At 49.4% G+C, this 14,721-nt stretch overlaps 1 protein-coding gene across 1 annotated transcript in view; it reads left to right on the top strand.

Annotated features, from left to right (window-relative positions):
• LOC123747994 (high-affinity choline transporter 1-like) overlaps nucleotides 1–14,721 on the top strand; it is an 891,202-nt gene that overhangs the window by 816,967 nt on the left and 59,514 nt on the right. Inside the window, exon 12 of the mRNA XM_069313991.1 lies at nucleotides 9,898–10,001. Within this exon, the coding sequence (XP_069170092.1) occupies nucleotides 9,898–10,001 (104 nt within the window). The remainder of the gene's footprint in view (nucleotides 1–9,897; nucleotides 10,002–14,721) is intronic.

Consider the following 14,721-nt stretch of genomic DNA (forward strand, 5'->3'; position numbering starts at 1 on the left):
TCCGGGTTTATCTACCAGGACCCGCTGCAGCTCTTCCAGGCTGCTTCACCATGAAGTCTTCTTTAAGCAACAATGGTGTTTCACCACTGGTATCACAAAAGCATGAGAAACTTTATTCCACTGCTCCTCTTCTCACAGCTTGAGGTTCTCTTCCTCACTGTATGGCTGCTCTCCCACAGAGCTCAGTACCTTCCACAACCTTGGACTCTCATCAACTACTCCCTCTCTGCTGTATGGGCTCACCATAGCCCGTGTTACTTGGAACTTTTTGGAACTTGGAACGACTTTTCCTTTTCCTTCTGTTTCGTTTTTCTCCCCCCTCCTTTCCTATCTGCTTGTCGTTTCCTGCCGACCTTTTGCTTGTTTTGGATCTTTCTTTGGACTTCTTCTATTTTGACGCCCGGGTGCATGAGGAGGCATACTCTTGCCACCGTAGAACTGTAGTACCCAACGTCTCGAGCAAGGGAAACCTTTTTGTTGTCAATCCCTCTTTCATCGCTGAACCCGATCTCGATGGACTGACGGTTCTTAAGGTGGCGTTTGTGGGGCATATACTCACGACGCACCCCTAGGGGGCCCCGGTATGATCAGCGATAGCTTCCTGTTGGGTGTCCTGCCTCTAATTGTGGCTCCATGGTGGGTATGGGGGCACATTCGTGGATGAATTTGTCACTCTTCGTCTGTATGTCGTTGAATGTTTCTTTTGTACCCTCTCAGGCTCGTGGGGTGGGCGACCAAGCCCCCAAGTTGGCCTGTATTGAAAGACCGGGCTCTGTAGGCCCTGCTGCATTGGGCCCCAACATTGCTTTTCTTTTGACACTCCTGACTTCATCCTCTCAGCTCCCCTTCCTCCTCTCTAACCAGGACCTCTCTGTGGTTGGGTCGAGCCTCAAGCCCCCAGTGGTTTGGTCCTGCTTCATGGGCCAAATATTTTGATCTCCCTCTTGATTCTGCACCTCCTGACGATTTCTAACTCCATCGGCATCTTGTTGATTCTGTGGATGCCTCTGTTACCTTCAACCCCACTCGTCTCGGTACACGTGTCGTTGCTGCTCCTTCTCAGGATGCAGCTTCCCGCTTGGCTGCCTTATCCTGCCTTGGCAAGATCCCTGTTCGGGTCTCAAAGAATGCTTGGTTGAATGCCAGTGTTGGTACTATTCTCCTCCCGCCCCATGTTGCGACTGGTGTTCGGAATCTGCAGGACTGCCACGATGATGTTTGGCATATTCTTGATGCCCAAGGCCATTCTGTCCTCCAGGTAGACTCATTTACTCATCCCCTTCGTGGTCGTCGCCGTCAACCCCTTCGGGTTGTGAAGACTACCTTTGATGGTAGGACCCTTCCATCCTCTGTCATTCTTGCTGGTGCCAGGTGCTCTGTCCAGGAGTACATTCCTTCTCCTAGGCTTTGTAACAAGTGCTGGAGGTTTGGGCACGGTGCCCTCCGCTGCTCTGGGACTGTCTCTCTCTGTCCTTTGTGTGGGGGCGAAGGTCACTCTAAGATGGAGTGCACTTCTCCCCAGGTTCGCTGCCTCAACTGCGGTGAGGCCCATCCTGCCTTCTCCTGTGCCTGTATCCATTACAAGCTTGAGGCAGCCGTCCTCAACTTGAAACACCGGGAGCGTTTATCTTTTCCTGAGGCGAGGCGCCAGGTTCGCCGGCTCCCGCCTTAGGCTAACGTCTCTTATGCTCGCTTGTTGCGCTCTTCCTCTCCTCATCCTTTCCATCATCCTCAGACCCACAACCGTTTCCGGGCCTTGGACCATGATACGCCCACTGCCCCCTCCTTTATTCCTTTGAGTTCTGTTCCGAAGGGTTTCCCTCCTGGTTCTCTGTCTGGGGTTCCCCTTCCTTCTCCCCGGTCTGTCATGTCTCCTGTGTCTTCTGCCTCGTCTCCCTCCAATCCTCCTTCCCATCCTTCTCCTCCATCTATTAACTCTCCCCGCCGCCTGTCAGTGTGGGCTGATGTCCATCGCTCTCCTAACGGCCGTCGTGTGTGCTCTCTTTCAGCTTCTCCTGTTGAGATGCTGGAATCCGTTGCCCAGTACGTAGTTGCTGGGACACCTGTCTCTTTTAAGTCAGAAGCGTAAGCCTGGATCCTCTCTTTCCTCCTCCCCAGCGGGTAAGAAGGCTTCGCTTTCTTCCTCGGCCCCTACTTCTGAATTTATCGTCCCTTCCCCTCCCATTTCGGTGGTTGCACCCCCTTTTTCTGCTATGGAGGTTTTTTGGCCCCCACTTCCCTCTCGGTTGCTGCCCTTGCTGAGGTGCGCTCCCCTCTTTCTACTCCCCCTCTTCCTGCTGCTGTCCTTGACTACTCCTCTCGGTTGCCTCCTCCTCTACCTCCTCCTCCTCCTCCGGACCCCGCCTGTCGACTTCTGGTCTGTTCTCCCGCTTCCTTCCCTCCATCTTTGCTCAGTTTACCCATGCCCCCTAACCCTGACTTTGCTGACCCTGATCCCGACCGTGATCTTCTTTAAAGTGCTATGTTGCTCTTTCGCCTTTGTTTCTTCCTTGTTCTCTGTTGTTGTCCTTTCTCTTCTCGTCGATGTCTATTCTTCAATGGAACGTTCGGGGTTATTATTCCAATTTCCTTGAACTCTCTCTTTCTGATTTTGCGATTTTCGCCCCTTTGTGTCTGTCTCAAGAAGCCGATGCTTGCTGCTCGTCCTGGTCGCTTTTGTGGCTATTCCTTTCTCTCCCTTCCAACCCCAGCTGTTGCTGGGGCTCCTAACTCTTCTGCTCTCTTGATTCGCTCTGATGTTCCCTTTGTCCCCTTACTTTTTCCTTCACCTCTCCATTGTTCTGCTGCTTGTATCTTTGTGGGGAAATGGTACACTGTTTGTTCCATTTATCTACCCCCGAGTGTCCCGCTTTCTCTCCCTGATCTGAAACACCTACTAGACTCCTTGCCGGAGCCTGTGCTCCTGCTGGGTGATTTCAATTGTCGTCATTCCCTGTGGGGTGATGTTCTGACCAACACCCGGGGACGCCTTCTTGAGCCGTTTATCCTCTCTTCTTCCTTGTCTCTTCTGAATTCTGGTGAGCCCACGCACTTGGATTCTCGGACTCGCTCCCTTTCCTGTCTTGATTTTTATCTTTGCTCGTCTTCTCTTTACTTATATTTCACGTGGCAGGTTCTTGATGACCTCCATGGCAGTGACCATTTCTCCATCCTTGTTACCTTTTTCTCTTTTCGCCCCCCCTCTCCTTCCCTAGGTGGCAGTTTGCCAAAGCGGGCTGGAACCTCTTTACCCTTAGTGCTGCTCTCTCTGACCTCTCCCTTCTCCCTCTCACTCGCTCTCTCCTCCTTTTTCATGACACTGTCTTCGACACTGCCCTCCGCTCTATTCCTTGCTCTTCCTCTCGGGGTCCATGAAAGTGCGTTCCCTGGTGGAATGCAGACTGTGCTCGGGCTGTCCGCTGTAAGCGTGCAGCCTGAAGGAGACACCACCCATCGGCAGACGGCCGATTCTTTTCTTTTCTTTCAGAAGGCGAGTGCGGTGGCCCGTAGGGCCATCTGTACGGATAAACGTGAATGTTGGGCATCTTATGTCTCCACCATTATGTCCGAAACTCCTCTGCCACAGATCTGGAAGCGTATCCGCAAGATCTTACCCGTATAGCGGGTTAGATCGTTCCCGATGTTTCACTGGTCCTGCACCTCTGTGTTACTCTTGTGGTGGACCCGTTGCAGGTCGCTACCGAACTGGGTTCCCATTTTTCTGCTGTTAGCTCTGGTCTTCATCTTCCCCAATCTTTCCTTCTTCGTAAACCTGTCCTTGAGTCTCGTCCTTTAGATTTCTGCACTCGTCTTCGACTTCCCTATAACGATCCCTTCGCTCTCTTTCTGAACTTCGTTCTGCCCTGGCCCTCTGCGGTTCTACTGCAGCGGGCTCCGATGGTATTCATTATGAGATGCTTCTCCATCTCCCTCCGTGCACGTCTCAGTATTTATTGAGTCTATATAATCGGATCTGGGAGTCGTCGTCAGTCCCTGAGGACTGGCTCGATGCCGTTTTCCTCCCTGTTCGCAAACCAGGGTCTCTGTGAACATCCCTAAGGACTTTCGCCCTATTGCCCTCACAAGTTGTGTCTGCAAACTCTTTGAACGTATGGTTAACGTTCGTCTGATGTGGTTCCTGGAACACCATCACCTCCTCTCTCCTTCTCAATTTGGTTTCCACAAGTGCCGCAGCACGACAGATGTCCTGGTGAACTTAGAGGTCTATATTCGTACTGCTTATGCGGCAAAGACCTCCGTTGTTGCCATCCTTTTTGAACTGGAAAAGGCTTACGACACCACTTAGCGATATCATATTCTATCCCAGCTTCATTCTTTTGGCCTTCGTGGTCATCTCCCTCTCTTTCTCCAAAGCTTCCTCTCTCGTCGTTCCTTTCGGGTGCGGCTCTTACCGCTCTCTCTGCCTCTTTTCAGCGATACGAGGGTGAGCCCCAGGGTAGTGTTCTGAGCACTACTTTTTTTCTGGTTGCCCTCAATGGTCTTTCCTCTTCCTTCAGGCGTCTTCTCTGCTCTCTATGTCGATGATCTTACCCTTTGCAGTCAGAGTGATGATTCGCCTCTCCTTCAACGCCGGCTTCAACTTGCGATTGATGCCGTGTCGTCTTGGGCCACCGATCATGGCTTCACGTTCTCTACTACTAAGACTTGTGCCATGACTTTTACTCTCAAACGGGTTGTTCTTCGTCCCTCTTTGTCACTTTATGGTCATCCCCTTGAGTACAAAGATTCCGCGAAGCTTTTGGGGTTATTCTTTGACACTCGTTTGTCTTGGTCTCCCCCATATCTCTTACCTCCATGTTGAGTGCTCTAAGGCCCTTACCCTCCTTCGGGTATTGTCCCATACTTCTTGGGGAGTGGATAGGTGCACTCTCCTTGCTTTACATTCCTCTCTCGTCCTGTCTAAGCTCGATTATGGTTGCCCTGCTTAATCATCTGCTTCTCCTTCCACTCTTCACCGTCTTGATGCTTTGCACCATACTGGGTTGAGCCTCGGTTCTGGTGCCTTTCATTCAACTCCTGTCCTCTGCGCTCTGCTTGTATGTTGACACTGGCTTCCTATCTCTCCAGGACCGCCGTGATCCCTACTGTCTTCGTTATCTAGCACGGTCCTTGCAACATCCTTCCTCTCGCCTCTGTCGTGCTTTACTTTTTACCCCTTCTGCGGTTCCTGTTCCTCTTCACCGTCTCCCTCTTTCTGTCTGGTTATCTCGCTTACAGGATTCTCTTTCCGTTCGTATTTATAATATTTCTCCTCGTGTAGTTCCATCTTTGCCCCCGTGGAGAGTCCCCCTTCCGCAGTTTTGTATGTCCTTGACCCGCATCCCTAAAGCTTTTACCCCTCCAACGGTTCTAAAATGCCTTTTCCTTGAGCACTTTTCTTCTCACTCCCACTCCGTTTCCATCTTCACTGATGGGTCTAATTCTGCGGACGGTGTTGGCTACTCTGTTGTTTTTCTTGACCACACTTATATGTGTCGCTTACCTCCGGAGACTAGCATCTTCACAGTGGAGCTTTATGCTATTGTCTATGCTCTTCGTCTCCTGCTCTCTTGTTGTCAATCTTCCTTTGTAGTTGTTGTTGACTCTCGTAGTGCCCTCATGGCTCTTGGGTCCTTTAATCCGGTTCATCCAGTGGTTGTCGAGATCCAGCATTGGCTGTTTCTTGTTCGCAGTAAATTTAAGTCGGTTGAGTTCTGTTGGGTTCTCAGCCATATTGGTATGTCTTTAAATGAGCATGTGGATGCTGCCGCCAAGGAGGCTGTCCGCTCTTGTCTCATCTCTCGTAAAGGTATTCCTTATTCCAACTTTTACCCGGTTATCCATTCCTCCATCCTTACCTATTGGCAGGCTTGTTGGTCGTCTGTTACTGGAAACAAACTACGTTCTCTTAAAAGTTGTGTGTCCTCGTGGCCGTCCTCCAACCACCATAACCGGCGATGGGAAACGGCTCTGGCAAGGTTGCATATTGGCCATACTCACTTAACCCATGGTCACTTGATGGAGTGCCGCCCTGCTCCTTATTGTCCTAATTGCATTGTCCCTCTTAGTCATGCATATCCTTGTTAAATATCCTGACTTCCTGGACGAGCGTGTTTCTTGTTTTCCGACCGTCGTTTGTCTCTCGATAGTATTCTTGGTGACTTGGATACTATTGATATCGTTCACCGTATGCGTTTCTGTTCTCGTATTGGCATCCTTGGTGATCTTTAGCGTCCTCTGATTATCCCACGCATTTGATGGTGCTACATTGCCTTCCCGGTTTGGTGCCTTCTTTTTGATAATTACTTACATATTCCTCAGTCGAGACATCTGTCCACTTCCTTCCTCTTGAAGGTATGTCAAACAAGGGTTTCTCTGTAACAAGGGCTCAAACGGAGCACGCCCTCCCCTCACGATTTCTTCAGCTCAAGTGTGCTCAATCGAGCCTCACGCCTCCAGCAAACTCTCCACATCTTATATCAAGTCATTTACTTATTTTCTTATTCACTGCCCACATTCTTAAATTATCTATCAAATCCAACCAATTGTTTTACATATGAATCTTCATGTCTATATTTCTTTGACCTCCTAGTCAGGTCAGGCCTGATAGAATAATTCTCAAAGGGGAGACTGGTTTTTCAGCTACCTGGGATCATAACAGTAGCTGAATCTATATAATATATATATATATATATATATATATATATATATATATATATATATATATATATATATATATATATATATATATATATATATATGTCGTACCTAGTAGCCAGAACGCACTTCTCAGCCTACTATGCAAGGCCCGATTTGCCTAATAAGCCAAGTTTTCCTGAATTAATATATTTTCTCTAATTTTTTTCTTATGAAATGATAAAGCTACCCATTTAATTATGTATGAGGTAAATTTTTTTTTATTGGAGTTAAAATTAATGTAGATATGTGACCGAACCTAACCAACCCTACCTAACCTAACCTAACCTATCTTTATAGGTTAGGTTAGGATAGGTTGCCGAAAAAGTTAGGTTAGGTTAGGTTAGGTAGGTAGGTAGTCGAAAAACATTTAATTCATGAAAACTTGGCTTATTAGGCAAATCGGGCCTTGCATAGTAGGCTGAGAAGTGCGTTCTGGCTACTAGGTACGACATATATATATATATATATATATATATATATATATATATATATATATATATATATATATATATATATATATATATATATATATATATATATATATATATGGGAAGGGAGTACCACCTCTAGCTAGAAGAAGGGGGACCCATAGCCTCGGAGGAAACCACGCATAACGCATTAGAGGGAATGTTTAGATCCCCTCCAATACAGTTTCTGTGTGCTTTTCTCCTACCACCCCCTTCCTTTTTTATTTTTTGTGCTTTATTATGCATTTGATGGTTACAAGATATACATGGGTTGATACAAAAATAATAATGCAAAAAGGTGCTTAAAGGTTATGGATCTCTTGAAAAACACAACAATGGGAAACATTGATGAAAGTCACAGACGGGTTCGATCATTGTTGCAAGTCAAACACTTCTTCGAATTCCTCTGAAGTTGGACTAGTGCCCAAGACGCAACAGGCATTTCCCCTCTGAATCGCAACACTGAGGCGCTGGAACAAGAAACTTTTTGCTCTCTGGTCTTTTGTAGCGCTGATCAATTTGTCCCCCAATTCCTTCAGGAACTTCAATGCACATTTTCCCCACGAACCGAGGGTCTCCGAGCCGATCGGAACAAAGCTGTAGCAGTGTGCTAGACCTCTGTATTTAATATATATATATATATATATATATATATATATATATATATATATATATATATCCCAGAGGTGGTACTCCCTTCCCTATTATAAATATATATATATATATATATATATATATATATATATATATATATATATATATATATAAATATATATATATATATATATATATATATATATATATATATATATATATATATTATATATATATATATATATATATAATATATAATTATATATATATATATATTATATATATATAGATTATATATATATATATATATATATATATATATATTATATATATATATAGATTATATATATATATATATATTATATATATATATATTATATATATATATTATATATATATTATATATATATAATATATATATATATTAATATATATATATATATATATATATAATATATATATATATAATATATATATATATATAATATATATATATATATATATATATATATATATATATATATATATATATATGTATTTATATATATATATATAGATAATATATATATATATTATATAATGACAACCAAACACTCTACCAACTCCCTACAAGTAATCAACCAGAAATTCCCTTCCACATCTGGAAGCTCACTACCCTGATATCTTCAGGTTCTTCAGGGTTTATCTACCAGGATCCTTCACAGCTCTTCCAGGCTGCTACACCATGAAGTCTTCTTTGAGTAACTATGGTGCTTCACCACTTCTACTAGGGTCCTCCACAGCTCTCCTGGCTGCTACAATATGACGTCTTCCTTTAGCAACATTGGTGTTTCACCACTGATATCACAGAACTTGTGAAACTTCATTCCATTACTCTTCTTCTCACAGCTTGAGGTTGTCTTCCTCACTGTATGGCTGCTCTCCCACAGAGCTCAGTATTTTCCACTATCTTGGAGTCTCATCAGCTACTCCCTCTGTGCTGGCTTCGAAGTTCTCAGCAACTTCTTCCAAAGACAAACCTGCAACCCATTGGCACGTCAATAAAAACGTTTCCCCTTAAACACATAAACGAAATAATCCACACAATATGTTTGCAGCTAACATATCTTTGATCTCTTCATACCGTGAGAGTGGACTCCACCGTTTGGGCTGGTCCATGCTCCGCCTTGCCAGGCGGTCTGCTCCTCACTCTGGGAGGGTCCTCCTCCCAGAGTGAGGAGGACCTCACCTCCCCAGAGGTCAGTTGGCTTCAGGTGGTCGACGGGACAGGACGTGCTGCTCGTCCCTCCAACTGTTTCTCTCATCTCCGTCCTCTTATTTAGGCTTCCTGCCTTACCAAAATATGTCTAACGTATCAATAAACATTCGCTATGATCGCTGGGCACACGATCAATTACCGGCAATCACTGTAAACTGGCTAAATTTGGGCTTACCACAAAATGTCTCCTGCAGGGCGCTCTCCCTCTAATGGAGTCTGACCAGGGCGCTCCCACACCCCACGAAAATGTCTCTGGGCGGCTTCACAAACTCTCCTTGCCGTCCAGGACTTGAGACCAAACGTTCCCAGCTCGATTCCACAACTGGAACGTCTGCACACTTCCTTTCTCTTGAAGGAATATCACCTAGGAGTTCTCTGATAGGAGCTCACAGGGATAGCAGCTTCCTCTCACGATGACTGGTACTCAAGTGAGGATCAAAGCCTTCCAGAAGCGAGCCTCACACCCCTTCAGCAAATTATCCACATCTCATAACCAGTCATTTCCTTATTTTCTTATTCACTGCCCATATTCTTAAATTGTCTGTAAAATTTACCCAAATATTTTTACATATGAATCTTCATGTCAGTATATCTCCGACCTCCTAGTCAGGTCAGGCTTGATAGAATATTTCTCAAAGGGGAGACTCGTTTTTTCAGCTACCTAGGATCATAACACCAGTGACTAGGAACTACTGATGGCTGAGTTGTGTTACAGGGCAGTGAATGGGTGGTACTGATGGCTGTGTTGTGTTGCAGGCCAGTGACAGGGAGGTGCTGATTGTTGTGTTGTGTTGCAGGCCAGTGACACGGAGGTGCTGATTGTTGTGTAGTGTTGCAGGCCAGTGACAGGGAGGTGCTGATTGTTGTGTTGTGTTGCAGGCCAGTGACAGGGAGGTGCTGATGGTGATGCGAGTGTCGGTGGTGGTTGTTGCAGGCGCCGCTACGGTGGTGGCCATCAAGGGCAACTCCATCTACGTACTCTTGTAAGTGGTGCTGCTCCTTTATTACCCCATGCCCTCCCCAGCCACTAGTGTAGTGGTCCCCCTGCCCTCCCCAGCCACTAGTGTAGTGGTCCCCCCTGCCCTCCCCCGCCACTAGTGTAGTGGTCCCCGTGCCCTCCCCAGCCACTAGTGTAGTGGTCCCCCCTGCCCTCCCCAGCCACTAGTGTAGTGGTCCCAAGGCCACTAGTGTAGTGGTCCCCCCACCCCTGCCCTTCCCAGCCACTAGTGTAGTGGTCCCCCTGCCCTCCCCAGCCACTAGTGTAGTGGTCCCCGTGCCCTCCCCAGCCACTAGTGTAGTGGTCCCCCCTGCGCTCCCCAGCCACTAGTGTAGTGGTCCCCGTGCCCTCCCCAGCCACTAGTGTAGTGGTGCCCCTGCCCTCCCCAGCCACTAGTGTAGTGGTCCCCCCTGCCCTCTCCAGCCACTAGTGTAGTGGTCCCCCAGCCCTATCCAGCCACTAGTGCAGTGGTCCCCCCTGCCCTCCCCAGCCACTAGTGTAGTGGTCCCCCTGATCTCCCCAGCCACTAGTGTTGTGGTCCCCCCTGTGCTCCCCAGCCACTAGTGTAGTGGTCCCCCTGAACTCCCCAGCCACTAGTGTAGTGGTCCCCCTGTCCTCCCCAGCCACAAGCGTAGTGGTCCCCCCTGCCCTCCCCAGCCACTAGTGTAGTGGTCCCCCTGAACTCCCCAGCCACTAGTGTAGTGGTCCCCCCTGCCCTCCCCAGCCACTAGTGTAGTGGTGCCCCTGCCCTCCCCAGCCACTACTGTAGTGACCCCCCCTGCCCTCCCCAGCCACTAGTGTAGTGGTCCCCCTGCCCTCCCCAGCCACTAGTGTAGTGGTCCCCCAGCCCTATCCAGCCACTAGTGTAGTGGTCCCCCTGCCATCCCCAGCCACTAGTGTAGTGGTCCCCCTGCCCTCCCCAGCCACTAGTGTAGTGGTCCCCCAGCCCTATCCAGCCACTAGTGTAGTGGTCCCCCTGCCCTCCCCAGCCACTAGTGTAGTGGTGCCCCTGCCCTCCCCAGCCACTACTGTAGTGACCCCCCCTGCCCTCCCCAGCCACTAGTGTAGTGGTCCCCCTGCCCTCCCCAGCCACTAGTGTAGTGGTCCCCCTGCCCTCCCCAGCCACTAGTGTAGTTGTCCCCCAGCCCTATCCAGCCACTAGTGTAGTGGTTCCTCATGCCCTCCCCAGCCACTAGTGTAGTGGTCCCCCTGCCCTCCCCAGCCACAAGCGTAGTGGTCCCCCCTGCCCTCCCCAGCCACTAGTGTAGTGGTGCCCCCTGCCCTCCTCAGCCACTAGTGTAGTGGCCCCCCCTGCCCTCCCCAGCCACTACTGTAGTGACCCCCCTGCCCTCCCCAGCCACTAGTGTAGTGGTCCTCCTGCCATCCCCAGCCACTACTGTAGTGACCCCCCCTGCCCTCCCCAGCCACTAGTGTAGTGGTCCCCCTGCCCTCCCCAGCCACTAGTGAAGTGGACACCCTGCCCTCCCCAGCCACTAGTGTAGTGGTCCCCCTGCCCTCCCCAGCCACAAGCGTAGTGGTCCCCCCTGCCCTCCCCAGCCACTAGTGTAGTGGTGCCCCCTGCCCTCCTCAGCCACTAGTGTAGTGGCCCCCCCTGCCCTCCCCAGCCACTACTGTAGTGACCCCCCCTGCCCTCCCCAGCCACTAGTGTAGTGGTCCTCCTGCCATCCCCAGCCACTACTGTAGTGACCCCCCCTGCCCTCCCCAGCCACTAGTGTAGTGGTCCCCCTGCCCTCCCCAGCCACTAGTGAAGTGGACACCCTGCCCTCCCCAGCCACTAGTGTAGTGGTCCTCCTGCCCTCCCCCACCACTAGTGTAGTGGTCCCCGTGCCCTCCCCAGCCACTAGTGTAGTGGTCCTCCTGCCCTCCCCAGCCACTAGTATGGTGGTCTCCCTGCCCTCCCCAGCAACTAGTGTAGTGGTCCCCGTGCCCTCCCCCGCCACTAGTGTAGTGGTCCTCCTGCCCTCCCCAGCCACTAGTATGGTGGTCTCCCTGCCCTCCCCAGCAACTAGTGTAGTGGTCCCTCATGCCCTCCCCAGCCACTAGTGTAGTGGTCCCCCTGCCCTCCCCAGCCACTAGTGTAGTGGTCCCCCTGCCCTCCGGTTTGTATAATGAACCGTCTCCTCCCCCAGCTACCAGTATAATGAACCGTCTCCTCCCCAGCTTCCTGTATAATGAACCGTCTCCTCCACCAAGGACCTGTATAATGAACCGTCTCCTCCCCCAGCTACCTGTATAATGAACAGTCTCCTCCCCCAGCTACCTGTATAATGAGCTGTCTCCTCCCCCAGCTGCCAGTAAAATGAGCCCTCACCACCCCCACCTACCAGCATAATGAACCGTCTCCTTCCCCAGCTACCTGTATAACGAGTCGTCTCCTCCCTCAGCAACCAGTATAATGAGCCGTCTCCTCCCCCAGCAACCAGTATAATGAGCCGTCTCCTCCCCAGCTACCTGTGTAATGAACCATCTCCTCCCCCAGTTACCAGTATAATGAACCGTCTCCTCCCCCAGCTACCTGTATAATGAACCGTCACCTCCCCAGCTACCTGTATAACGAGTCGTCTCCTCCCTCAGCAACCAGTATAATGAGCCGTCTCCTCCCCCAGCAATCAGTATAATGAGCCGTCTCCTCCCCAGCTACCTGTGTAATGAACCATCTCCTCCCCCAGTTACCAGTATAATGAACCGTCTCCTCCCCCAGCTACCTGTATAATGAACCGTCACCTCCCCAGCTACCTGTATAATGAACCGTCTCCTCCCCCTGCTACCTGTATAAAGAACCGTCTCCTCCCCCAGCTACCTGTATAATAACCGTCTCCTCCCCCAGCTACCCTCTCCCCTCCCCCTGTAACATGAACTATCTCCTCCCCCAGCTACCTGTATAATGAACCGTCTCCTCCCCCAGCTACCTGTATAATGAACGTCTCCTCCCCAGCTACATGTATAATGAACCGTCTCCTCCCTTAGCTACCTGTATAATGAACCGTCTCCTCCCCAGCTACGTGTATAATGAACCGTCTCCTCCCCCTAGCTACCTGTATAATGAACCGTCTCCACCCCAAGTTACCTATATAATGAACCGTCTCCTTCCCCAGCTACCAGTATAATGAACCGTCTCCTCCCCAGCTACCTGTATAATGAACCGTCTCCTCCCCCAGTTACCTGTATAATGAGCCGTCTCCTCCCCCAGCTACCTGTGTAATGAACCGTCTCCTCCCCCAGTTACCTGTATAATGAGCCGTCTCCTCCCGCAGCTACCTGTATAATGAACCGTCTCCTCCCCCACATACCTGTATAATGAACCGTCTCCTCTCCCAGGTACCAATATAATGAACCGTCTCCTCCCCCAGCTACCTATGTAATGAACCGTCTCCTCCCCAATCTACCATTATAATGAACCGTCTCCTCCCTCAGCTGCCAGTATAATGAACCGTCTCCTCCCCCTGTTACCAATATAATGAACCGTCTGCTCCCCAGCTGCCAGTATAATGAACCGTCTCCTCCCCAGCTACCTGTATAATGAACCGTCTCTTCCCCAACTACCTGTATAATGAACCGTCTCCTACGCCAGCTACCTGTATAATGAACCGTCTCCACCCCAAGTTACCAGTATAATGAACCGTCTCCTCCCCTAGCTACCTGTATAATGAACCGTCTCCTCTCCCAGCTACCTGTATAATGAACCGTCTCCTCCCCCAGCTACTAATATAATGAACCGTCTCCTCCCCCAGCTACCTGTATAATAAACCGTCTCCTCCCCCACCTACCTGTGTAATGAACCGTCTCTTCCCCAGCTCCCTGTATAATGAACCGTCTCCTCCCCAGCTACCTGTATAATGAATCGTCTCCTCCCCCAGTTACTAGTATAATGAACCGTCTCCTCCCCATCTACCTGTATAATGAACCTTCTCCTCCGCCAGCTGCCAGTATAATGAACCGTCTCCTCCCCAGCTACCTGTATAATGAACCGTCTCCTCCCCCAGCTACCTGTAAAATGAACCGTCTCCTCCCCAACTACCTGTATAATGAACCGTCTCCACCCCAAGTTACCTATATAATGAACCGTCTCCTTCCCCAGCTACCAGTATAATGAACCGTCTCCTCCCCAGCTACCTGTATAATGAACCGTCTCCTCCCCCAGTTACCTGTATAATGAGCCGTCTCCTCCCCCAGCTACCTGTGTAATGAACCGTCTCCTCCCCCAGTTACCTGTATAATGAGCCGTCTCCTCCCGCAGCTACCTGTATAATGAACCGTCTCCTCCCCCACATACCTGTATAATGAACCGTCTCCTCTCCCAGGTACCAATATAATGAACCGTCTCCTCCCCCAGCTACCTATGTAATGAACCGTCTCCTCCCCAATCTACCATTATAATGAACCGTCTCCTCCCTCAGCTGCCAGTATAATGAACCGTCTCCTCCCCCTGTTACCAATATAATGAACCGTCTGCTCCCCAGCTGCCAGTATAATGAACCGTCTCCTCCCCAGCTACCTGTATAATGAACCGTCTCTTCCCCAACTACCTGTATAATGAACCGTCTCCTACGCCAGCTACCTGTATAATGAACCGTCTCCACCCCAAGTTACCAGTATAATGAACCGTCTCCTCCCCTAGCTACCTGTATAATGAACCGTCTCCTCTCCCAGCTACCTGTATAATGAACCGTCTCCTCCCCCAGCTA

The sequence above is a fragment of the Procambarus clarkii genome, chromosome 7 (assembly GCF_040958095.1).
Source record: "Procambarus clarkii isolate CNS0578487 chromosome 7, FALCON_Pclarkii_2.0, whole genome shotgun sequence".
In the NCBI taxonomy this organism is placed as follows: Eukaryota; Metazoa; Arthropoda; class Malacostraca; order Decapoda; family Cambaridae; genus Procambarus; species Procambarus clarkii.